Consider the following 24,449-nt stretch of genomic DNA (forward strand, 5'->3'; position numbering starts at 1 on the left):
ATTCAAACATTACAATTGTGTGTTTAAAAAGGGAATTTGATCTTTTTTGCTCTTTCTTCTTTGGGCTTCCATTTTTTCCCTAGTTCCATTGTTTTCTCTTTTATAGTACATTTTCATATCTTGGTATATCGCTGAAGCATCTGTTTCTCCTCAATCATGATTTTCATTCAAGAATAATAACTCTTTGGTCTCTTTTGGACATGCTTTGTTTTGCCCCCACATATGAACTCCACTGGAGTGTGTTGAAGGTTAACAGCCCCATTTCTGGAATTTTCTTGGATCCCTTTTGGAAAAAACTGCCAAAGTATATAAGGAGGGCTCAGATGTATCTGGGCTCTGCCAAGGCCTTTGAGAAAGGCTCCACATAGCTGCACCTTCTTCCAGCTCCCTTCTGTTCTCACTGTGCCTGGCTTCCTCATGGTTCCACATGAGGGATCATATCTGTTGTTCATGAAGAAAAAAGAACCTTTTATAAATAAAAGAAGCATCAGAATACTCATTTACTTAACAACCCTCGACTTTGTCTATTAATGGGTAGAAAAATGCTTATTACTTCACTGAGTTTCTCTATTCTGTTCCCTTTTCCATCCCACATCATCATGAGTCACGAATGTCTCCACTAGTCATTTTCCAAAGCTCTTGTCAGTCTTTAGGGCCAGAGTTGTTCAGATTATCTTTCCCCACAACTGCTGAGGTAGTAGAGAGATGAGGTAAATGAATCAGTATTGCTGGAAATGGCTGGAGGGACCTTTTAGCAGGGTTTTGTCCAAGAAACACTGGATCCTAGAATCACTCCATTAACTTATCTACCCTATAGTATAGTTCAAGCAGTTTGCTTCTGTTGTGACTTTCTGCTGCTAGAGGCAGTAAACTCAACCTAAAGCAAATTCAAGCAATAAGAGATTTCAGTGGTTTGCATAACTGAAAAAAAGTGCTGGGGCCTTGCAGCTGCAATCTAATTAAACACTGCTTCTTCCCATCTCTACCCGCACCACCACTGCTAAGTCGTTTCAGTCATGTCAGACTCTGTGCCACCCCATGGACTATAGCCCGCCAGGCTCCTCTGTCCACGGGATTTTCCAGGCAAGAATACTGGATTGGGTTGCCATGCCCTTCTCCAGGAGATCTTCCCAACCCAGGGATCGAACCTGTGTCTCTTACGTCTCCTGCATTGGCAGACAGGCTTTTTTTTTTTTTTTTTTTTTTTTACCACTAGTGCCACCTGGGAAGCGCCCCATGAAATTAAAAGACACTTGCTCCTTGGAAGAAAAGCTATGACAAATCTAGACAGCACAGATATTAAAAAGCAGAGACATTACTTTGCCGACAAAGGTCCCTATAGTCAAAGCCAAGGTTTTTCCAGTAATCATATATGGATGTGAGAGCTGGACCATAAAGAAGGTTGAGTGCCGAAGAATTAATTCTTTTAAACTGTGGCATTGGAAAAGACTCTTGAGAGTTCCTTGGACTGCAAGGAGATCCAACCAGTCCATCCTAAAGGAAGTCAACCCTGAATATTCATTGGAAGGACTGATGCTGAAGCTGAAGCTCCAATACTTTGACCACCTGATGCGAAGAGACAACTCATTAAAAAAGACCCTGATGCTGGGCATGATTGAAGGCAGAAGGAGAAGGGGATGACAGCGGATGAAATGGTTGGATGGCATCACCGGCTCAATGGACAAGATTCTGAGCGATTTCCAGTAGATGGTAAAGGACAGGGAAGTCTGGTGTGTTGCAGTCCATGGGTTTGCAAAGAGTTGGACATTGCTGAGCAACACAACACATAACTGAAAGCTCAGAGATGGGGCTCTCTTCTTATACAGCATAATTTGGGGCTCAGATGGTGTTATAAGACCACAAGTCTCTCTCTCCAGATCTCTTGGCTTTGCTCTCTTTAGTGCTGCTCATTCACAGGCAGACTCTCTCCTCAGACTCACAAGATGGCTGCAGAAGCTCCAGAAATTACATCTTTTTGGCTTCACATTCACAAGGGGCACTGCAGTCAGCCATTCGATATTAGGAGTGCCAGCCTCAGAAAGCTGGATTTCCAGTGTTTCAGGAAAGAGAAGGACCCCTGGATATCTGACACTCCTGAAGATTACTCAACCTTGGAGCCATCCTATCTTAAGATTTGTGATCTGAGACAGTAACTTATTGATTAAACTATTTTATATGGAGCTTTGTTGTTAAAGGGGGATTAATCATTTTTGCTGTTTCATCTTTTGGCCTGGACTTTATTCTAGTTCCATTATTCTCTCTTATATGGTACATTCAGCTGAAAGCATTCTAAATGATAATGTCATTGGTTCCTGTTCCATCATGTGCCCATTCCTGACCATTCACAGTGGGAACTCAGATTGTGTGATTGGCCTCAGCCTAGATGCTCCAGCCCACTTCTATGGAATGGGTTCATCCCACCTAATGACATGGACTGAGTCTAGAGGAGAAAGACTAGCTACTGGGAAATTAGGGTATGGTTTATATAAAACAGTGAAATAGATACTGTGAAGCAAAAATACCAGGTGTCCAGTCCTTCATCCTTTTGGATGTGACTTTTATTGTCCAGTGGCCTTAAATTGTTCGTACAGTGAGAAGGGACTGTGTAATTAGTTACCTGGTCTGGTAGCCCAGCATATATAACTTTGGAAGTGTTTTAGATCAAAGGTAGATCTGCTTTACTATGGACTCACCTCAGTAGTTTATGGATCCTTTTCCTCAGTTGGGGCCTCATATCATTAGCCATTTCAAGGTCATGGCAAAGGAAAAGATGTCATGGCCAAGACATACAAAGTTTTGAATTTCTAGATAATCCAGTGCTCTCTAATGGACACCAGAAAACACCAGCAGCTAATGAAGCTTCATATATCATCCTATGCCAGGCCCCATGGTTTTTTGGTCCCATCTCTCTTACCTCTGGCAGTTCAGTTGGTATTATGGCTCTCAGAGTCAGCCTGGTATCTTGAACAGTGGGGCCTCAGGTCAGTCTGCATTGGGTGATTTCAATTCTGCAGTTGGCTGGAATTCCATCTGTCAAGAAGCTTTCACAGTCAGTCATTTGATAGTGGGCCACTAGGATTTCCTGCGTATCTGGAAAGAGGAGCACCCCTGGAGACCTGACATGCTCTGTGAAAATTAGGGGTTAGTTTTTGCTATTCCTAGTTAGTCTCTGGGAACTAATGTAGTTCAATGTTTGAGGATTTAAAAAAAAAAAAACAAAGAAGAGTTTCTCTCTTTTTCATTATAAACTTAAGTAACTTCAAGAGAATCTAATCAACTTTAAACTATTTACTTCCCTCCAAAGTAATTTCCTCTCTGTCAATGCACAGACATGCATTTTCACTGAGTTATAATTAGTGTGAACATACTTGTTTTTGTTTAAGAAAGGTTTTCTTTACCTTGGCATTCAGATTTGTTTTCATAGGCGAAGAAAATACTGAGAATGAGAAGGAACCTTCACTGGAGAGTTGGGAGGATTATATGGGGTCATATTATCCCAGAGTTAAAGAGACCTTCAAGGACCCCCAATCCCTCCCTGTATCTCTGATGACCACACTTCTAGACTAATGGACTCCCTGGAGAAACTTTCCCATGCAAGGCCTCCCCAGATCTTACTTAACAGCCTCAAAGATGGACTTTCCCTTCTAAAGGAAGAATGAAACCCCACTCTGGGTCTGCTAGGGTCTACTTGTCTGCCATGAGCCTGCACCATTGTCCCATTTTACTTGGTTGTGGGGTTATCTAAAATTTAGATTCTAAACTGTTTCCCACGCAGGAAAAGAGTGGAAACCACTCCGCTCTGAGGCAGTCCTCCCTACCAGTCCCCTCAAATGTCTTTTTTTTTTTTAAAGTGTAATCACACAGCAATAGTTTCCAATTTATCAAAGCATAAATTTGCCAGTCCTTTTTCCTAAGTCAAGGAAGTAGCTGAAGTTAGGTTTAATTAAAACCAGCAACTATTTGTACAGCTGTCCCGGGTTCACGGCTGGTAAAAGGATTTAGCTTCAAACTCAGCTGCCTAAGTCCTTCGGGAGTTTCACAAAAAAACACTGAGGCTCCTCATCTAGGCAGTGCCAAGCCCTTGCTTCCCCAGTTGCTATGCGAGCAGGCCTGGCGGCGCCCTGACGCAACTTTGCCCTCGGCAGTCAGGCCCTCCCAGGACAAGGGGCCTGAGAAGATACACAGTCCCTTTCTTCTGTGTGGGGGGATAGGGGCCTTGAAGGCTACTCCACGAAGTCCCTGAAAATTCCCCTAGGGTTGTGAAAGGGCGGGAGGGGAATCAAGCACCGTCTTGGTTTCATGAGCTTTTCTCTGGTCCTGCACACTTTTCGTTTCCTGGTGGGCCTTCATCTCGCGCACCCCCATCCCAGCCCCCAAAGGGTCTCAGGTAGGCCCCCTTCAAAGGAGATGGGGGCGGGGTATCCCTGGACAGATGCCTCCGCACAAAGCGGCAGGGTGTCCCAGCCAAGCCCTGGAGAGCAGGCGGAACCGGCGCGCAGCATCTGGCCGGGTTTCAAATGCACGGGGGGAGCAGGACTTCAGGCAGTCTCGAGTCGGAACAAGCCCATTCGGACTCGAACCGAACGCTGGGGCCAGCGCGGGTCGCTGACCGCGGGCGCGGGGCGGGGCCGGCCCCACAGGCCGAGAGGCCGGGAGTTGGAGGAGCGGCGGGCTGGGAAAACGACCCCAGCGCCCCCGCGCGCCCCCGCCTCGGTCGCTCGCGGCTGCACTTGCGCGGGTGGAGCGCAACGAGCCGGCGGCGGAGGCGAGGGCCAGCCCCGCGCCCTTAGAGGCCTCCACCGGCCATCCGATGGTGGCTCTGCACTCCCTTCAGCTGCTGCAGCAGGAGTGGGGACCGTCCGGGCGCCCGGGAGCCCGCATGACCTAGACCACGTGCCCACCGCCCCAGCGTGTCGCTCAGGCCCAGGGCTCGCAGGGCCCAGGCGAGGGCGCGAAGAGGAGGGCGGGAGCCGGGGGGTCAGGAATCTGGGGTCCGAGGGCGCAGGCGAGCTCCCCCGAGGTGGAAGCTGTGCGAGGCGCCTAAGGCGGGGCGGAACTGCTGCCCTTCCCCCGGGGCCGCGGGCCCCGCACCCTGGCCCGCGCAGCGCGCTGGCCCTCGGAGCTGGTCAGAGTGGAGCAGACAGACGCTCCTGGGCCCCCTCCAGCAGGAGCGGTCCTTCCCCATCCGCCTGAAGGTGAGCCTGGCCTCCGGCATCCCGGCATCCCTCCCCCTGCGGCGTCCCAGCGTGGAGAGGGGGGTTGGCGGACACGAGGCTGGGCCACAGGATCCAGAGTGGAGCCTCCCCCAGTGATCCAGCCCTCGGAGTGGGAAGGAGGAAGGTGGTGCTCAGGGGAGTGGGCAATCGGAGCCCACCTGACTGCAGCACGGAGACACGGAAAGGCTTTGCCAAAACCTTCCTCTGGGACCCCTCCCTCGCTCACATTAATCAGCTTCCAGCTCCAGTGCGAGGCCCTTTTCACACGTGCAGCTTCTGGTCGTGGAGGATGGCTCCGCCTGCTCTCCTTCCAAATTAATAACCGCTCCCCTAAAGCCTCAGATACACGTATTCCGTTCCCTCTGCCGTTTGTATGATGAAATCACCTACATGTATTTGAAATTTCTTCACACTTATGAATCGCAGTTATTTTTGCATAAATCCAATTCCCTACAGAGCTCAGGGGGCCTTGCAGAGTCAATCTAAATTCTCATAAAGTAGCACCAGAGCGGCCTGGGTGCTGGGTGTTGAAGCGTGAATACTCAGGCTAAACTCCTGCTAAGTCGCACTGCTCATATTTGAAGGGCACAGGTTTCCTCTTAAGGTACCAAACTGTGTTAGCCAATTTAGGCAGAGAGCAGAGCGGCCTGCCTCCCAGGCTGCGTCGGAGCAGGGAAATCTGGGGGTCTGGGATCCAGTCTTGGCCTTGCTGTTAACTCTCCTAATCTGTTTAAGGTCACAGATCTCTTTTAGACCCTCTGGCCTTCCAATTTTGATCCCCAGTATTGCTTCATTCATTCTCTGGGGAGTCTAGTGGAGGGACATGGGGGAGGGGTGATGAAGAAAGGGCATTTTTCAAGAGCTGCTGTTCTTGCTCTACAAGCCAACGTTTGGAAAACATTGATATATATTAGGTTGAACTTTATACTCTGAGAAGATTGATGTAAAATCAAATATAATAGAGCATAGCATATACCCGAATAAATATTGTCACCCTAAACTAGGGTTTCTCAACTTTCACACTGCTGACATTTTGGGCAGGATGATTCTTTGTGTGTGTGTGTATGGCGGGTGGGGGGTTGGTGTTCCTGTGCATCCTCTGCCTCTACCCAGTAGATGCCAGCAGCATACCCTCCCCACCAGTGGACAGAACCAAATATTGCTAAAGTGTGTGTGCTGGGAGGGAAAACAAGATCACCTCCAGATGAGAATCACTGCTTCATTCTAAAAAGTTTTTTTTAAAACAAAGCTGTATTTCACTAATGCTCTTGAGGTAGGATGCACCTTTTTTGGTACCACTGAGAAATAATAATAATAATAAAAATCCTACCAATTAAACTGTGACACACTATCAAATATAAGACATATCCTCACTTCAGAGCTTTTTGAAATGTGAAAAAACATGCATCTTAGAATTAATGAAACATGAAGTACTCTGTCATGCCAGGAACCTATACAGGGCACAGGTGGGTTGACAAAAGGAAAAGCTGAGTGATCAGTTTTACATTAGGTGATCCAGGAAGGCTTCTTGGAGGAGGTAACCTTTTTTTTAAAAAAATGTTTACTCTCCAAGCATTAAAGGGAAAAAACATTTCTGAGGAGCTGTGGGATTTCAGGCCCAGAAGCAATGAAAGGACCTAGGGCTTTGGGGGAACTAAAATTAGTTCAGTATGGCAGAAGGCAAAAAAAAAAAAAAAAAGGATGCTGGAGAGTTAGGTGGGGTCAGATGCAAAAGGCCTCTGGGTCATGCTGAGGACCTTGGATTATCTTGCAGGCAAAAAGGCAGCTGTTGAAATGACTGAAGTGAGGACCCTGATAAATCACAGAGGCAAGGTCAGGCCAGAAAACCATTGTCAGAGGACCTGACCCAGCTTAATAGCAAGGCCGCCCTCTGCTCTGGACTATAGCTCATGCCACTTGAGGTTAACACAGCTGCCACTTCTACTTGGTAATCCTTTTAACCCTCTCTACTTGACTTTTTGTCCTAAACATTTTCTACTCTCTGCAAACTTTCTTTATCCAAACCCCAGCCCTCTCACTCCTTTTCTGAGAAAATTGAGGCCATCTGACACAAATATCTTTCATTTTACCTAAAAGATTTCATTTCCAATTATCTTCTTTCTTGCCTCTAATAAAGAAATACTGGGTGGTTCCCACCCTAGCGCACCCCCCCCAAATAAATTCTTTCTCTTAAGTGCTGGAGCAAATCTTTCCTCTACCCCTGGACTTTTTTCTTTCAATCCTCTCCTCTCACCTTGTATTTTCCAGTGTGTTCCCTCTGCCAGTTCCCTTAATCCATAAATATGCTCAAATCTTCCCTCACTCACCCAACCCCTGGAGTCCTGGTCCCTTTCTTCTCCATTGCAAGCAAACATGCAGACTTCTGGGTGCATGGCTGCCAGTGTTTTTAGAGGCATCCAGAGTCCTCATTAGGAACAAGGGATCTCAACTTGCTTGCAAACTGAACTCTGCTGTTCACCTTCAGGGGAATAATGAGTTTCAGGGCTCCTGAGAACAGCCAGTGCTTTCAGAAGAGAGAGAAGTAGTTTCTCTGGATGATTTGTCTCCTGGCTAGCATCTTGAAATTTTGCTCAGTTTATTGTTAGGAGAGAAGGCGGTATCTCAGTTTGGATTATAGGGTAATGATTACAAAGCACTTAGATTCAAGGACATAGCAGTCTGTTTTTCTGGGGGGGGGCTGGTTATATAGACTTGGCATCATCATTACTAGTGTTGACTCAAGTGATTTGGATGCGTGTCTTCTATATTTTTAAATTAAGACCATGCAGGTTGATTTTATACACCAGAATGGCTTCAGGAGGATTTGTGCTAAAGGAAACAACACTTGTGTGTCACTTAAAAGTGTGTGGAAATTTCCCCAACATCAGATGCCTCCCACAGTGTTACTTGCCACAGAGAGGAGGAAGATGAAGAGCACAGCGATCTGGTCCCATGGAGCATTTCACACCTGCTCTGCTGCTTCCTGCTGCAGACTCTTGGCCAAGTCATTTAGCCTTCTTGTGCTTCAGTCTCCTCACCTGTAAAGTGGGAACAGTGGTATTTGACCTATAAAGGTTATTGAGAGCATGCATATAAAGTCTTAGCTACTGGCTGCTCATGGTAAACCGCGATACCTTTGAACTTTTATTAGTATTAAGAGACTGATGCCTCGATCTTCTTCAGTAGTCTCTATTGACTATTTATTATTGTATTCCATTCTTGATGTTGATGAATCTGACTCATAAACTCTGTATTTACTTTTCTGAGGTTGTTGACAAAAACAGTTAGAATGACCCAAAGACATTTCCAGGAAGTGACTTTCCAGAGGTCAGATTAGCCCATGGCCAATGACTGACTTAGAGATGTGACCACCGGGTAACTCGCCTATCAAACCACCAGAATTAAGGGACTGAAATTTCCGGGCATGAAAGGAGAGAAACCCTTACCACAATAATAATAGTAGTTTACTCTTTTCTTAAAGAAGCCAACACTTCATATTCCTTTTGAGTATTTTGTTGTTGTTGTTTAGTCACTAAGTCATGTCCAACTCTTTGCAACCCAATGGACTGTATAGTCCAACAGGCTGCTCTGTCCATGGGATTCTCCAGGCAAGAATACTGAAGTGGGTTGCCATTTCCTCCTCTGGGGGGATTTTCCCGATCCAGGGAGTGAACCTGCATCTCCTGCATTGGCAGGTGGATTCTTTACTGCTGAGCCACCAGGGAAGAAATCATCAAACTCATGAGAAAAACAAAACAAAACATGAAATGAGTCTTTTCATGGTGGATGAAAAAATGCTTAACAAAACTAAGTCTTGTTAAATTTGGTGGAGAAGATGGAGTTAACCAGTTTGATAAAAATTTACTATGGGAGGAAACTGAGGCTCAGAGGAATCTAGAGCTTTGCTCGAGAAGTAGTAGTCCATGATTCAAACGTGGCTTTGTCTGACTCTTTCCACTGATACCAGTCACAGTGCTGGACTTCCCTGGTGGCTCAGATGATAAAGTGTGTGACTACAATTCGAGGGACCCGGGTTCAATTCCTGGGTCAGGAAGACGTCCTGAAGAAGGAAATGGCAATCCATTCCAGTATTCTTGCCTGGAAAATCCCACGGATGGAGGAGCCTGGTAGGCAGTCCATGGGGTTGCAGAGAGTTGGACACGACTGAGCAACTTCACTTTCACTTTCTTTTCACAGTGCTAGCTCATGGGGTGTGGTGAACATCACACTGAAGTCAAGCACATGAGCGTGCACAGTTGAGAGGGCATGGTCGTACCTGCCGTGTGTCTGCACACTGCTCATGTCACAACAGTCAAGCTGTCACCCGAGTATCCTAGCTTGGGTTGCCATAACAAAATGCCACACGCTGGGTGGCTTAAACTATAGCCATTTATTTTCTCACTGTTCTGGAGGTTGGGAAGTCTAAGAGCAAGGTTGGTTTCTGGGACGTTTCTCTTCCTGGCTTGGAGATGGCCTCCTTCTCACTGTGTCCGCATGTGGTCTTTCCTCTGTGCACAGAGCAAGATATCTCCTATGTCTCTTCCTATTCTCGTAAGGACACTAATCCTACTGGATTAGGGGTATGGCCTAGTTTACCTTTAATTATCTTCCTAAAGATCCTGTCTCTGAATAGAGTCAAATTGCAAGTTAGTTTTTCAATATATGAATTTTGGTGAAATACAATTCGGCCCTTAACACTGAATGTCTTGTGTCTCCTTAAATCACGGTCACCTTTGTTGCTGTTGTTTAGTCACTAAGTCGTGTCTGACTCTTTGCAACCCCATGGACTGTAGCCCACCAGGCTACTCTGTCTGTAGGATTCTCCAGGCAAGAATACTAGAGTGGGCTGCCGTTTCCTTCTCCAGGGCATCTTCCCAGCCTAGGGATCGAACCTGTGTTTCCTGCATTGCAGGAGGATTCTTTACCACTGAGCCACTAGGGAAGTTCTCATGGTTACCTTACATAGTGACAAAAAACCCAGATAAATGTGGGAAATAATTATCAAACTAGTAATACTAGCAAAGAGGCTTTAGTACTCTCCATCCAAAGGGAGCATAGAAATGTGTGGAGTACCAGAAGGAAGCCAGTCTAGGATTTTAAAAACTGCTACAAGTGACCAATCCATAGAGACCGTTAACTCAGCCAATCATGAAATCACTCTGATTGAGTTTTGTCTATCTTCCTTTGATAGTTGAAGACATTTATGGTTTCCAAGAGTTCTGTTGTGAAGCAAGTTTCATGGAAACTATGGCTGATGCCAGCTTTTGGAGGCAAAAAACTTCCCTGCCTGCCTTTGCTCACTTGCCTATGAGCTCAACTTGCCTATGAATTCAACTAACTAATTCTGGTACCAATAATTTCGTCACGTTCAGTGGTCTGAGCTGGTTTTCTCATTCCACAGAGCAAGAGTAGTGGTTGTAAAACCGTTGGCTTTGGCTTCACAGTCATTGCTAAGGCTCTTTGCAAATTCCAAGTGTGAATATTGAGTTACTCAGAGGAAGATATTGATGATGAATGCTTTTCCCCCATAAATATATTCCTATTGAATAAGTAAATTCTCATGGTTATATTATTTGTAGCCATGGCCAGGGGAGTGCTCTTTATTTGGGACAAAATTGCATGTTTATGTCAGGAAAAGGCTCAGTAACAACCCTAGAAGTAGCTTCGTTGTGGCTTTGTCTTTCCTTATAAGGTGAATGATATGAAAACCAGGATGTAAAATCTTTCCGAAATCAACATTTGAGGAAAGATATTGCAAGATGGCCCTAAAACAAAACTAATACTTAAATGTGTAATGTCTTGTGGAAATGCTGCTGTGCTTTATTTTACAATTTTGGGGTTTGCCTTGTGAGCGCACTTGAATTGAGTGCTTGTATCCATCACAAAGTGCTTTTCACTGGACTTTCTTAATGAAAGTGGTACCATACCCAAAGCAAATGCATAAGGAACCATAGTTACTTGTGAGCATTTACACTGGGTACAGCACAAGTAAAAATGTTTAATTTCCTGTGGACGATAGACTTTTTACGGTGACTGGCAGATACCGTGGTTTCTCATTGGGTGTTTTATTAATACGCAGTTGCGTATCTATTTGAGATTGACCTTGAGTTTAGGCAACTGGTGACTGTTCTGGGCCCTGTGAATTTGTGGTTTAAAGCCAGATACCAATGAACGAAGAGCAGCTGGGGCAATTTGTAGTATACTATTCCTGATAGTGTGGTTTTCATAACATCCCTCTAAAATAGAGAAACGACAGTCCCATTTTATGTGCGTATCCAGTGTGGAGTAGTCTGATGGGTCCAGGGGTGGGATCTGTGTTCCCCTGTAGGGCCAGCCCCTGGGCAGCTTTAGTGGAGAGTGGTCTGCTGTCCAGGCCAAAGTTCACTAAGGTCAGGCCTTATCACAGAGAGCTGGGGAAAAGCTCTTTCATTAATACTCTTTACAGAGGATGCTAGGCAGTGGGGAGAGTGGGAGGGAAAATGTGAGAAGAAACAAGCTTGTGGAGACCATTATAAGAGCAAGTAACTCAAGACAGGACTGTTTTGGAAAGAACCAACTTATCTTAAAGCCAGAGGTGAAGGGAATATGAATTGATTTATAGTTTATGAAGATCTAGACATGATTTTGAAGGTGATGTGGTGGGGGGGGCTAAAAAAAAACTTCTTTGTGTATTGTTTAAAAGTTACCTGTATTATAGAACCTATAAAGTCATTTTTTATTTTTTACTTTATTATCCATTGGTGTTGGTTTCAGAAAACAAGCTTTGAAACTGACTCCTGTTGCCAGATTCTTTTTGCTTTCAAGCCTTTGGTTTTGATGGGAGTGTTTATTTTCAGTAAAAAGCTAAAAAGGAGCTTAGCTTTTCTTCCCTTTTTGGACGTTGCAGGTGCATTTTCAGTTGTTCAAAGGTTCCAGACGTGTGCATTCCTAATAAACAGTGTATGATGCAGAAAAGCACACGTGGGGTGGATTTTGTAAGAGACCTCCCTGACACTGGGTGGAGAGAACAGAGCAGAGGAGGGGAGAGCTCTGGCTAGGAGGTCTCTGATTAGCTAGGAGTTGGCTTTACATGGGCCGTGGAAGCTTCCATGCCTTGAATCCTTTCCAGATAACCAAGCCGTCTCAAATATGTTGCAGAGAAGAGGGCAGGACCAACGGGACCGTCTTCAGTTTGGATATGATCACTGCCAATTTGAGCTTCGTAACGCTTAGTTAACCTTAAGAAAAACAGCATGAATATAGCCAGAAAAGAAACATGAAACCGTTCATAAGGAGACATTTTTGTTCCTCCCTTAAAGCTAGCTGGGTGCTCTTAGCTGGCTTCCATGGTGTCCCTGTTCACCCGACAGTGGCATCCGTAGCTCTGTCCCTCCCGTTCACTGGTCCGTCTCCCGCACTGGATGGTGAGCTCTGTTCTCTGTCACCCTGGCATCTGGCCCAGTCTCTGATTTGGGGTGAGTCTTTGATGAACACTTGAGTCTTGAGAGAGAGGTTAATTTCAGCTCTGCCACTTACTTGCTGTGCGATTTAGGGATGTCATTTAATTTATCCAAGCAGCATTTCTTTTCATCTCTAATTCCTGGATGATTGTGAGGGCTGAGTGAAATATGGTGTATAAGGAGCCTCACTTGGAGCCTGGTGCCTAATAGGCGCTCAGGCTCATAGGCTTGACCAGTGTTCTTCAAATGCTGGTTTGCCATGCTCAGAAGTTCCAGGGACTTGACTGGCATTCAAGGCTTTCTGTACCAGCTTATTCTGAATAGGTAACACGATGCTCTGTTGTTTTTTCAGACTGATCTCCTCCCAGTCCCAGGCCCGACTTGGCTCCAGGTTTTTGCTGGTATTGAAATTGAGCAGGACCCTATGGATCTTGCCTCCTTTCCCCACTGCCCCCCGACTTTTGCTTGCCTTTTGTCTATGGAGAATTTTAGTCAAAGAATAAATTTAATCAGAGAAATGAGAAACATGGAAACAAAGTAAAAACAGTCAAAGGAGACTAAATAATAATAATGTAGTTTTTAACAATAGTCAAGGACCTTTAGTTCTTTCTCAAGGGCTATAGATAACATTCTGAACCATATCCTGTGAGCTGTCTCATAATACTAAAACACGAAGTGGAGAAGTTAACTACATGATGACCAGACTGTATTCAGGACATGAGCTGCTGCAATTCCAAGAACTGACCGCAAAGAAAAGGGAACAAGTGGACCCTGGAACTGAAGAATAACTGTACCTAGATAACCAACATAATGCTGGTCAGACCACTGATGGCCAATTTAAAGACGACTGTCAGAGCTGACTGTGCTGTTTCTGCATGTAGCCCCCTCCCTACTTCTATCTATGAAAGCTCCTGCCCACGGGTTGCCAATGCGGGACCAGCGGTGGGTGGAGTCGGCCTTTGGACAGATGTCTGCCACCCTCCCCACCCCAGTTGCCGGCATCTGAAATAAAGCAGACTTTCCCTCCCACCAGTCTGGTCTGTTTATTGGCTTGTGAGCAGTGAGCAGCCGGACCACACCTGTCAGTAACAGTATCATTCATTCTAGTTCTGGGCCCTCTCTTCTCTCTATGAGTCAAATACTGCTTTCCCCACGCCATCCCTCTTATAGCAACTGTACAGTCCTTCTCACCTACCATTTCGCTGATGCCTCGTCCAAATTTCCACTCCCTCTACAAAGGCTGGCAGTAACCTGATAGTCTCAACCACTATTTTTTTTTTTAATTGTAGTAGAAAAAAAAAAAAAAACAAAGTGAAATTTACTGTTTTAAGGGTAGTGTTAAGTACATTCACATTTTTGTTCAGACAATCTCCATAACTTTTTCATCTTGCGCACCTTGCAAATTTTGGGCAACCACACATCAGGTATGCTATTGAAAACATTCCCCCACAGAATGAACTGTGTACAATGTTTAGATCATGAGTTTATAAATGTCTGTTGTAGGACTCAGTTTTTATGTTTTGTTTTTTTTTTTACCATATCCCTCACTCATCACATTTCACTGGACATTGGGAGATATACCGTATGTGTGTGATTCCTTCTACTAAGTTATAAGCTCTATAGAGGTCAGGTGCCATGTCTTCTTGCCTTTTATCCAGTGTAGTAATAAGAAATGTATTAGAGGCTAGGTACACATTTGAAATAAATTTAACAGATTTATTAACAGGCAAACAGACTGAGGCCATTGTCCCAGTAGATTAGTTGAGTCATGAGAGATTATCTCAACTCATTTTAAAATGTAAGTGCTGGCCATCGATTTGGACCACTGTAGCAATCAATACATTTCATATCCAAAATCTGAGATTACACAAGGCTTTAGACGTTCCAAAACCTGCTTTTCGATTGCTCAGCCACCATCGTGTTCTAATTCTGGCAAAGCGCTCAAAGCACCGTGTAGGATATTACATCATTTTTGGAAGCATCTGGGACTTGCTAAATAAAAGCTGCTGGGAGGATGCCCTCTGTCATTGAGTGGAAAGCATCATAAGTGAAATCATCACCAATATTGATCATGTGAGCTTCTACTGAAAACCCATGTGCTATTTAACATGCTGTTGCTTTAAGGCTGTCACTGGCAGCCCCTACCTTCTGCAGGAGAGGTTGGGTTGGAGGTCACAGTTGTTGGATCCATAGTTGGCCTTCAGACCTTCCAGAAAGGAAGGGAAGCAACCACCTGTTTTATTTTTCCCTTCCTTGGCTTAAGAGTCCCATGGAAAGCCTATTCCTATTAATTTGTTTTCTTTGACTGTTAATATATTTGAGAAAGGATTAAATGGAAATACTGTACTAAAATAGTAAAATAAAGAGACTTTGCAAAGCTCGCCAGAGATCTGAAGTTTACCTAGGGCCTCAGGGACCAGTATAGCTCAGCAGTGGAATTTTATTGTATGTATAATTTTCCCCAAAGATACCTTCTTTGATTCTTTACAGTAAATGTGAAATTGGCTTCAGATTTTCAGTCTACAAATATGTTTTTAAAGGCATTTTAATCTTCTCTGGGTGATGAATGCCTTTGCAGACTGGCTAATAGGCACACGTCAGCACACATTTTGGTGGTTCCTTCTATTTTAAATTTCCTTTTGCATGTTGTCTTTGATCCTTCCACTTTGTACTTAGAGTTGGATTACTTCTATAAAGCAAGTGGACAATTTCCCTTGATGTGGATCTTGGGAAAGCAGTCCCTCTGCTTTCTCATTTCCAAGCAACATGCTCCAGCAATATAGGTTACTCCAAAACCTGTGGGACAGATTATCTACAGGGCCTCTTGATACTTTCTGAGCAGAAATAAATAAGCAACACACAAAGGCAGGGAAACAAGAATTCTTTAAGGAGAAAAACACTAGAAGGGTGGTAACCTGTGAATACTCTCGTGAGGTGACTGTGGTGTGTCAGCCCACACGGAGTCCTGCTGCTGTTGTCTGCTGAATTGAATGAATGGACGTTGGTTTTGTTTCTTGGAGAATGTTTTCTAGTAAACACTTTGCCAGAAACCCAGGTTCTTCTCACCCAACTGAGAGAGTTTTTATTAGGGAGAAGAATAGCTTCCCTTTTTACACAGAATTATTAAAAAAAAAACTAGCTCCTCGTCAAACTTTGTTCAACTTTTAGTTTTTTTTTTTTTATTATCTGTTTCTCTTAAGTTATTGCCTTGAATCCTTAGCTCATCGATTTTCATTGGTTAAGTGGTTATTCTTTACTTCTATGAGCATTTAAGTCTATGCTTTTATCATCAGAGCTGCATCCCACAAATTGTAATATGGTATTTCCATAATTGTTCAGTACGGAAAGGAGTAAATCAAGGCCACATATTATCACCCTGCTTATTTAACTTTTATGCAGAGTACATCACGCTAATTGCTGGGCTAGGTGACTCACAGGCTGGAATCAAGATTGCCAGAAGAAATATCAACAACCTCAGATATGCAGATGATACACTATAATGGCAGAAAGCGATGGGGAACTAAACTGCCTCTTGATGAAGGTGAAAGAGCAGAGTGAAAAACCTGGCTTAAAACTCAACATTCAAGAAACTAAGATCATGGCATCCAGTCCCATCATCACTTCATGACAAATAGATGGGGAAACAATGGAAACAGTGACAGACTATTTTCTTTGGCTGCAAAATCACTGTGGATGGTGACTGCAGCCATGAAATTAGAAGACACTTGCTCCTTGGAAGAAAAGCTATGACCAACCTAGACAGCATACTAAGAAACAGAGATATCACTTTGCCTACAAAGGTCCATCTAGTCAAAACTATGGTTTTTCCAGTAATCATGTACAGATGTGAGAGCTGAACTATATAAAGGAGGCTGAGCACCAAAGAATTGATGTTTCAAACTGTGGGTGCCGGAGAAGACTCTTGAGAGTCTCTTGGACAGCAAGGAGATCAAACCAGTCAATCTTAAAGGAAATCAACCTTGAATATTCATTGGAAAGACTGATGCTGAAGCTTCAATATTTTGGCCACCAATGTGAAGAGCCAATTCAATGGAAAAAACCCTGATGCTGGGAAAGATTGAGGGCAAGAGGAAAAGTGGACAACAGAGGATGAGATGGTTGGATGGCATCACCGATGCAATGAACGTGAGTTTGTGCAAGACTCTGGGAGATAGTGAAGGACAGGGAAGCCTGGCGTGCTGAACTTCATGGGATTGCAAAGAGTTGGACAGGACTTAGTAACTGAAGAAGAACAACAAATAGAGCATTTTAAAGTTTCAATTCTTTTTTTCACTGACCCATGAATTATTTAGAAGTGGGTTTTAAAGTCATACTTGTTTGGGGAAGGTTATCTATATTATTGGTTTCTCATTTGTTTCCTTTCTGATTTGAATGATATAAACTTTGATATTAATTGAGATTTGTTTTGTGGCGTTACCATAAAGTCATAGGGCTTCCCTCATACCTCAGTTGGTAAAGAATCTGCCTTCAATGCAGGAGACCCTGGTTCAATTCCTGGATTGGGAGGATCCCTTGGAGAAGGGAAAGGCTACCCACTCCAGTATTCTGGCCTGGAGAATTCCATGGACTGTATAGTCCATGGGGTTGCAAAGAGTCGAACATGACTGAGCGACTTTCACTTTCATCTTTCATAAGTAATCCATGATGTTTGAGAATAACATATATTTGCTTGTCTCCATTAGACCAAGCTTATGATTAGAAAAGATTTTCAATCTTTTCTCTCTAGGCTCCTTGTCCTGTTGTCTGATCAGTTTCTGAGAAAGATGAGTTAAAATTAGTCTTTATGTCTGTGGATTGAGTGTAAATTGAGGTTATCATATTAGACACACACAAGTACAAAACTGTCTTCTTGGGCAGTAGTCCATGTTGCAGTTTATTTTATCCCTAAAAATGATTTTTCCAGATTTATTTTTACTTTGCTTGATATATATTTAGTATCATAAAAATCACTGTGGATGCTGATTGCAGCCATGAAATTAAAAGACGCTCACTCCTTGGAAGGAAAGTTATGACCAACCTAGATAGCAAATTCAAAAGCAGAGACATTAGTTTGCCAACCAAGGTCTGTCTAGTCAAGCCATGGTTTTTCCAGTGGTCATGTATGGATGTGAGAGTAGGACTGTGAAGAAAACTGAGCGCCAAAGAATTGATGCTTTTGAACTGTGGTGCTGGAGAAGACTCTTGAGAGTCCCTTGGACTGCATGGAGATCCAACCAGTCCATCCTAAAGGAGATCAGTCCTGGGTGTTCATTGGAAGGACTGATGCTAAAGCTGAAGCTCCAATACTTTGGCCACCTCATGCGACGAGTTGACTCACTGGAAAAGACTCTGATGCTGGGAGGGATTGGGGACAGGGGGAGAAGGGGACGGCAGAGCATGAGATGGCTGGATGGCATCACCGACTTGATGGAGGTGAGTTTGAGTGAACTCTGGGAGTTGGTGATGGACAGGGAGGCCTGGGGTGCTGTGACTCATGGGATCGCAAAGAGTCGGATACGACTGAGCGACTGAACTGAACTGAACTGAACTTTCAATCTTGTATGTTTTTAGTTTTAAATGTTTTTTTGCTTTTAGAATTTGGATAAAATTTGAATAGTCAACCTGGGAACCACTGTATTTCAAAAAGTGACTTATTTGGTGCTTTTTCATTTGGAGTATAGCTGATTTGCAGTGTTGTGCCAGTCTCTGCTGTACAGCAAAATGACTCAGTTATACACATATATCCACTCTTTTCTATATTCTTTTCCATTATGGTTTGTCACAGGATATTGAATACAGTTCCCTGTGCTGTGGAGTAGGACCTTGTTGTTTATCCATCCTATATATAATGGTTTGCATCTACCAACCCCAAACTCCCAGATCATCATTCTACCCTGCCGTCCACAACCCTGGTAACCACAAGCCTCTTCCCTATGTCTGAGTCTGTTTCTGTTTTGTAGGTAGGTTATTTGTGCCACATTTTAGATTTTTATTCATCTTGCTTTATGTTTGAATCCTTTGTTTCTCCATTTTTACCTTCTATCAGTAGGACCAATAAAGTTTTGATATATCTTTTTCCTCTGCTGATTCTGAAATATTATGTACTATTTCTATACTTGAAAAAATCTGTATACCACAGAACGTTTCCCATGGACAGAAACTCCAGCACTGTTATCTTCCAGACATGGTCGAAGTCTGCTGCAGCCGCAGAAAACGGGCCTCAAAGCCTGCAGTGCTTTACCTGGTCTGGGAAGGGGCAGCTGAACACTTCTGCTCTGTCCTATGTGGCACCACTTTTCTGGCCTCGTATTTCTCTCCTTTTAACAATGATCCTTACATTTCTCACAGGCATACTTAACAAGCCTAAAATTGATCACCTTTGCCACTTTTGTCTTCAATGATACAATGCCTTAGAACGCCATGCATCCTACACATTACTGCACCTCAGTGTTCCACAACCATCCTGCTTTTGTGAACCCCAAGTTAGTTGTTAAAATGTTTGTTTTGATTAACCAAATCTTTAGATTTATTCTGTGTTTTTAAGTTTCTTTGTTCACTGATGCGTCTTACATCTCTTTCTTTGAATTTCCTCTTTCTAAATTATATATTTAAGAAGATCTGACAGTGAATGTCTACTGTGATAATTCCTTTTGTGCTCTGAAATGAATGCATGTTTATTTTGCCTTGATATTTAAATGGTAGTTCAGTGGAATTAAAAAAAAATCTTGGTCGACAGTTATTTGAGGATATTATTCTATTCTGTTATCTTCAATTGTTGTGGCTTAGAAGTTGGCTGGAACTTAGCTGTTTGGTTAATCCATACTGAGTGCCATCTTTTTCCTATATGGTTGCTTTTAAGAGCAGTTTTACCTTAATGAGTTTAGATTTGGATCTCATTTAACTTTTTCTGTTCAAAGCTTGTTTTGTTTCCTGAATCTTAGGATTCACATTTTGAATCAATTTGGGATAATTTTTATCCATTATTCTCTTTGACCACTGCTTTTCTCTCATTCTTTCTTATCTCTCCTGAAAATGTATTTGTTATACTTTGTCATTCTGTCGTCCATGTCAGTTAACTTTTCATATTTCCCAAGTCTTTATTTTGCATTCTGGATACTTTTTTCAAACTTATCATCCATTTTACTAATCTTCTCCTCAGCTGTGTTTATTAATGTGTTTCCCATTGAGTTTTTTAATTTGTCATGATAGTTGTCATTGCCAGAAGTGGGATTAGGTTCTTTTTCAAGCTTGTTTTTTCTTGGGAGTTTTTTTCTGACTTTTTTCTTTTATATCTTTAACCATGATACATATTTTTTATAATTTATACCTGAAATTCTTGGAGTCTAATTCTGCTCTGCATTATATATACTATATCAGGGTGGACTATACTTTAAATTTCATATCCTAAGTTTGTCTTCAACAGACTTTCTGGCAGTACTATTGAGGGGCATGGATTGTGAACAGGTTTCTATGGAATAGGCTTTTGTTTGCTTTTACCATGTGTCCATGGATATTTCAGACCAGTTGCAATTTTTAAATTAACTTCTTGGCATGAGTGCTCTAAGAACATGTATATGGTATAGAGGGCAACTATAAACTGGAACTACTGTATAGTACAGGTCTGCTGTTGCACATTCCCAAGGACAGCTTTACCTTCTACCCCAAACCCAGCTCAAGAGAGACCACCTTTCTCTTCTTGATAGGTATTGGCATGCAGCTAAAGTAATTCACCTTTCTTTTATTCTTGGCCCTTGGAAATTTCCATTACTCCCTTGCAAGCTCAGAAGGGATGTTTTTTCTACCGTTTAGAATTTAGTAGCAAGACCTTATGGGGAAACTGTATGTGCCAAGTGACAGAACCAGAAGTCTGAGGGGAGTCGTTTTCATGTACATTTGAATCTTGAAGGATAGGGTTAGAGGTGCTGGCCCTCCAAGAAGTCAGAAATCTGTGTATGATTTTATAGCTGGCCCTCTAGCTCCAGGGTTCCAAATCCATGGATTCAACTAATTATGGATAGTGTAAAAGTGTTAGTCGCTCAGCCATGTCCAACTCTTTGCAACCCCCTGGACTATGGCCTGCCAGGCTTCTCTGTCCGTGGAATTCTCCAGGCAAGAATACTAGAGTGGGTAGCCATTCCCTTCTCCTGCAGGCAGACTTTTACCATCTGTGCCTCTAGTACTGTAGTTCATATTTATTGGGAAAAATCTGCATATAAATGTACCTGTGCAGTTCAATCTTGTGCTGTTTGAGTCAACTGCATTTAAAATAAAACATATAGTCAACATTATCTCTGATGTGGAATAATTTCAGTGTACCATTTACATGCAATGGATTTTAGAATGTGAAATATTTGAAAATTAAAGATCTATTTAATTAGTTCATTCTTTAAAACTACTTGTGAACTCTTTCTAGATTTGCATCAAATATTTCTTGGGACCATGTTCATTAAATACCAAATCCTGTTTTGGAATCTTGAAGATAGTAATTGTGGAATAAAAGGAACAGAGTCTATCTGTGTATTCATCAAAGTTCTTTTAAGAACAAAAAAGAGAAATTCACTCCAGTATTCTTGCCTGGAGAATCCCATGGACAGAGGAGCCTGGCAGGCTACAGTCCAGAGAGTTGCAAAGAGTTGGACGTGACTGAAGCAACTTAGCATGCATGAGAAATCCAACTCCAAATGACTTAAGCAGAAAGAAATATTTATTGATTCAGATAGCTAAAAATTCCTGGGATTTATTGTCCAAGCACAGCTAGATTGACATGCTCAGAAAATGTAATTGAAGTCAGTCTCTTTTAATCTCTTGTTTCTACTTTTTTTTTTTTTTAATGCGTTGGCTTTACTTTCATTTGAATTCTCTCCTTATGGTGGCAAGATGTTTTCCAACAGCTCCAGTTAAATAGAACTTCTCTTTCCCAGTTGAGCAATCTCCTGGAACTGTGGCTTATTGACCCATCTGAGGTCATCTGCCCATCCCTGGTCAATCGAAGTAGCTGAGGGATGATGTGCTCTGTTTGACCTTGCCCCTGGAGTTGTGGAGTAGGGTTAGCTTTGGTCAAACTATGTGGGCTGAGAGTGATGCTCTGAGAGTAAAATTGAGATTCTGTCATCAGAAAAGATGGGAGTGAAAACTGTCCTCCATAACCTAATTGCTTGTTTGTTTTTGCTCTTCACTTTAGGACTGTGTTGAGTTTAGAAACATCTGCAGTCATTTGGCTCTACAGACTGACGGACAGCAGTTTGACAGAGGTTTGAATGCTGCCCACCAGTGTTTGAGAACGATAGTCAAGAAGCTGATTCAGTCACTTGCTAATCTTCCTTCTGATGCCCACATGGTAGCCTGTGCTTCCTGGAAACAGATCTTACAGAATCTCCCCAACATATGAGTGTTCAAGATACTGGAATTAAAACAACAGTGAGCACTGCTTAGAGAACTGGACCTTAGTTCCTGAGTAAATCAGCAGACAGTGGATGCTTTTATTCCAGTGAGGAGACACTTGATGGCATACATAGCATTCTGATCAGTGGCATTTGTACCCTTTGGAATTACAGCATGTTGGTGAAAAAATTTTAAAGCAGTAGTTCACATTTTTAAGTGTGCTAACACGTTTGCTGACTTTTTGATTGAAATACATTCTACTTTGTGGAACTAGTTAGATTATATATGTATATACATTTATGAATCTATATTAAATATTAATTTTAATTGAATGATACCTTTAAGCTATATTCATATTAATGTAGGCCTGTTAGGTTTAATGGGGCTTCCCTGATGGCTCAGTAGTAAAGAATCCGCCTGCAATGCAGGAGACGCAGGAGACACAAGTTCGATCCCTGCGTCAGGAAGATCCCTGGAGAAGGAAATGGCAACCCACTCCAGTATTCTTGCCTGAAGAATCCCAAGGACAGAGGAGCCTGGCAGGCTATAGTCCATGGGGTTCCAAAGATTTGGACATGACTGAAGTGACTGAACACACATGGGGTTTAATATAGTTATTTGTATGATTAAAGCTCCATGGTTCTTAACATTATTTTGAATAAACGGAATGTTTGATAGCTGATATGTTCTACTTACTGAACACTTCATTTTATATTATGAAAATGATATTTGAATGTTGTAGGACTACAAACACATGTGTCAGTAATTGAGTTCCGATCCTGGCATTAATAACTTGCTGTCGGGCAGGGGAGAGCTGCTTCTAAACCTTGTGCTTTCATATACTGGTTTCTCAATTTGAAATGATAATGAGCTATGAAGTACCAAGACTATATAATATGTAAATACAAAGTGCAGTATTATTAAAGTCTCATGTGAAAACATCTAGCTCCTCGTGCTCATTCTAAACATTCCCATTGAAGTAGGAAATTCTCATGAAAAAAAGGAGGGGGTGGATATACTAGCAAATCTCCCTAAACATTTAGACCTAGGAAAAGAGAGTGACTTTTTTTGCAACAACAATGATCTGTACATGCTTTGTTGTTGCTGTTTAGTCGATAAGTGCTGTCCAACTCTTTGTGACCCCATGGACTATAGCCTGCCAGGATCCTCTGTCCATGGGATTCCCCAGGCAAGAATACTGGAGTGGGTTGCCATTTCCTTCTCCAGGGATCTTCCCAACCCAGGGTTCGAACCAGCATTTCCTGCTTGGCAGGCTGATTCTTTACCATTGAGTCACCTGGGAAGCCCCCTGCATGTACTTAAGGAAAACTAAGTTTCCTGTTGTTTAATGATGACTGTGTTGAGAACAAAAGTAAATTGAAACGCTGCTTTTCTCTTCAAGTTTTAGCAGAAACAGTTTTAGATTAAAAAAAAAAAAAAGAGTATAATGTATACATGTAACATATTTTCTGAAGGAACTGTAAACTGGGTTTGTATGGTAAGACTATATCTAGCTCCTCTGCCCATGGTATTTCTCAGGCAAGAATACTGGAGTGGGTTGTCATTTCCTTTTCCAGGGGATCTTCCCAACCCAGGGATCAAACCTGGGTCTCCTGCATTGCTGGCAGATTCTTTACTATCTGAGCCACTAGGGAAGCCCCGTTTAAAAAATTAGTGATAATAATAATCAGAGCCTTCACAGGGTGAGCTGCCTGTTGACATCTGGATTTTGGACTCCTCATCCCCAGAACTGTGACAATAAAGTTTTACTGTTTGAAAGCACCCAGTTTGTAATGACTTGTTGCAGCAGTCATAAGAAATGAATACACCTGTCTTTCCTCACTGGCATGTAAGCACCGGGATGTTGAGCCTGGCGATATCTCCAGTGCTGCACAAGCCTGGTATAGAGCAGCAGCCCCATGAATGTCTGTGGAATGGAGACATACAAGTCATGCGGTTAGTCCTTTTAGCTGCTTTGTTTGTTCTTTCAATTGTTTGTCTTTTATGGAGGAATTTGATTTCTCCAGAAATTCCCCAAGTCTTATGTATCTTTTGGTAAATATCTAAATTCAAAGAAAAAAGTTAAAATGAAGGTTGCTCAGACATGTCCAACTCTGTGACCCCATAGACTGTAGCCCGCCACACTCCTCTGTCCATGGAATTCTCCAGGCAAGAATATTGGAGTGGCAAGCCATTCCCTTCTCCAGGGGATTTTCCCAACCCAGGGATTGAACCCAGGCAGATTCCTCACTATCTGAGGAAAAAGTTAAAAGGACAGTATTAAGGGTTAAAAGAATCAGCACATTTTGATCAAGTTTTGAGTTTAAAAATTATGCAGCTATCATTCAATAAATGGTTAATAACTATGATGATCATAATTAATAACTATGATGGCATCACTGATCAATGGACA

The 24,449-nt window shown here is 42.8% G+C and overlaps 1 protein-coding gene across 1 annotated transcript; it reads left to right on the plus strand.

The window, feature by feature from the left end:
• The first annotated feature begins 4,299 nt into the window (after window positions 1-4,299).
• DLEU7 (deleted in lymphocytic leukemia 7) lies at window positions 4,300-22,043 on the plus strand. The gene is given in 6 exon segments (XM_055426781.2): window positions 4,300-4,387; window positions 4,641-4,859; window positions 4,862-4,995; window positions 4,997-5,137; window positions 5,139-5,195; window positions 21,837-22,043. Coding segments are annotated over 6 exon segments (846 nt in total).
• Window positions 22,044-24,449: the final 2,406 nt, after the last annotated feature.

The sequence above is a fragment of the Moschus berezovskii genome, chromosome 13 (genome assembly GCF_049115385.1).
Source record: "Moschus berezovskii isolate FMDL1 chromosome 13, NW_MosBer_1.0, whole genome shotgun sequence".
NCBI lineage: Eukaryota > Metazoa > Chordata > Mammalia > Artiodactyla > Moschidae > Moschus > Moschus berezovskii.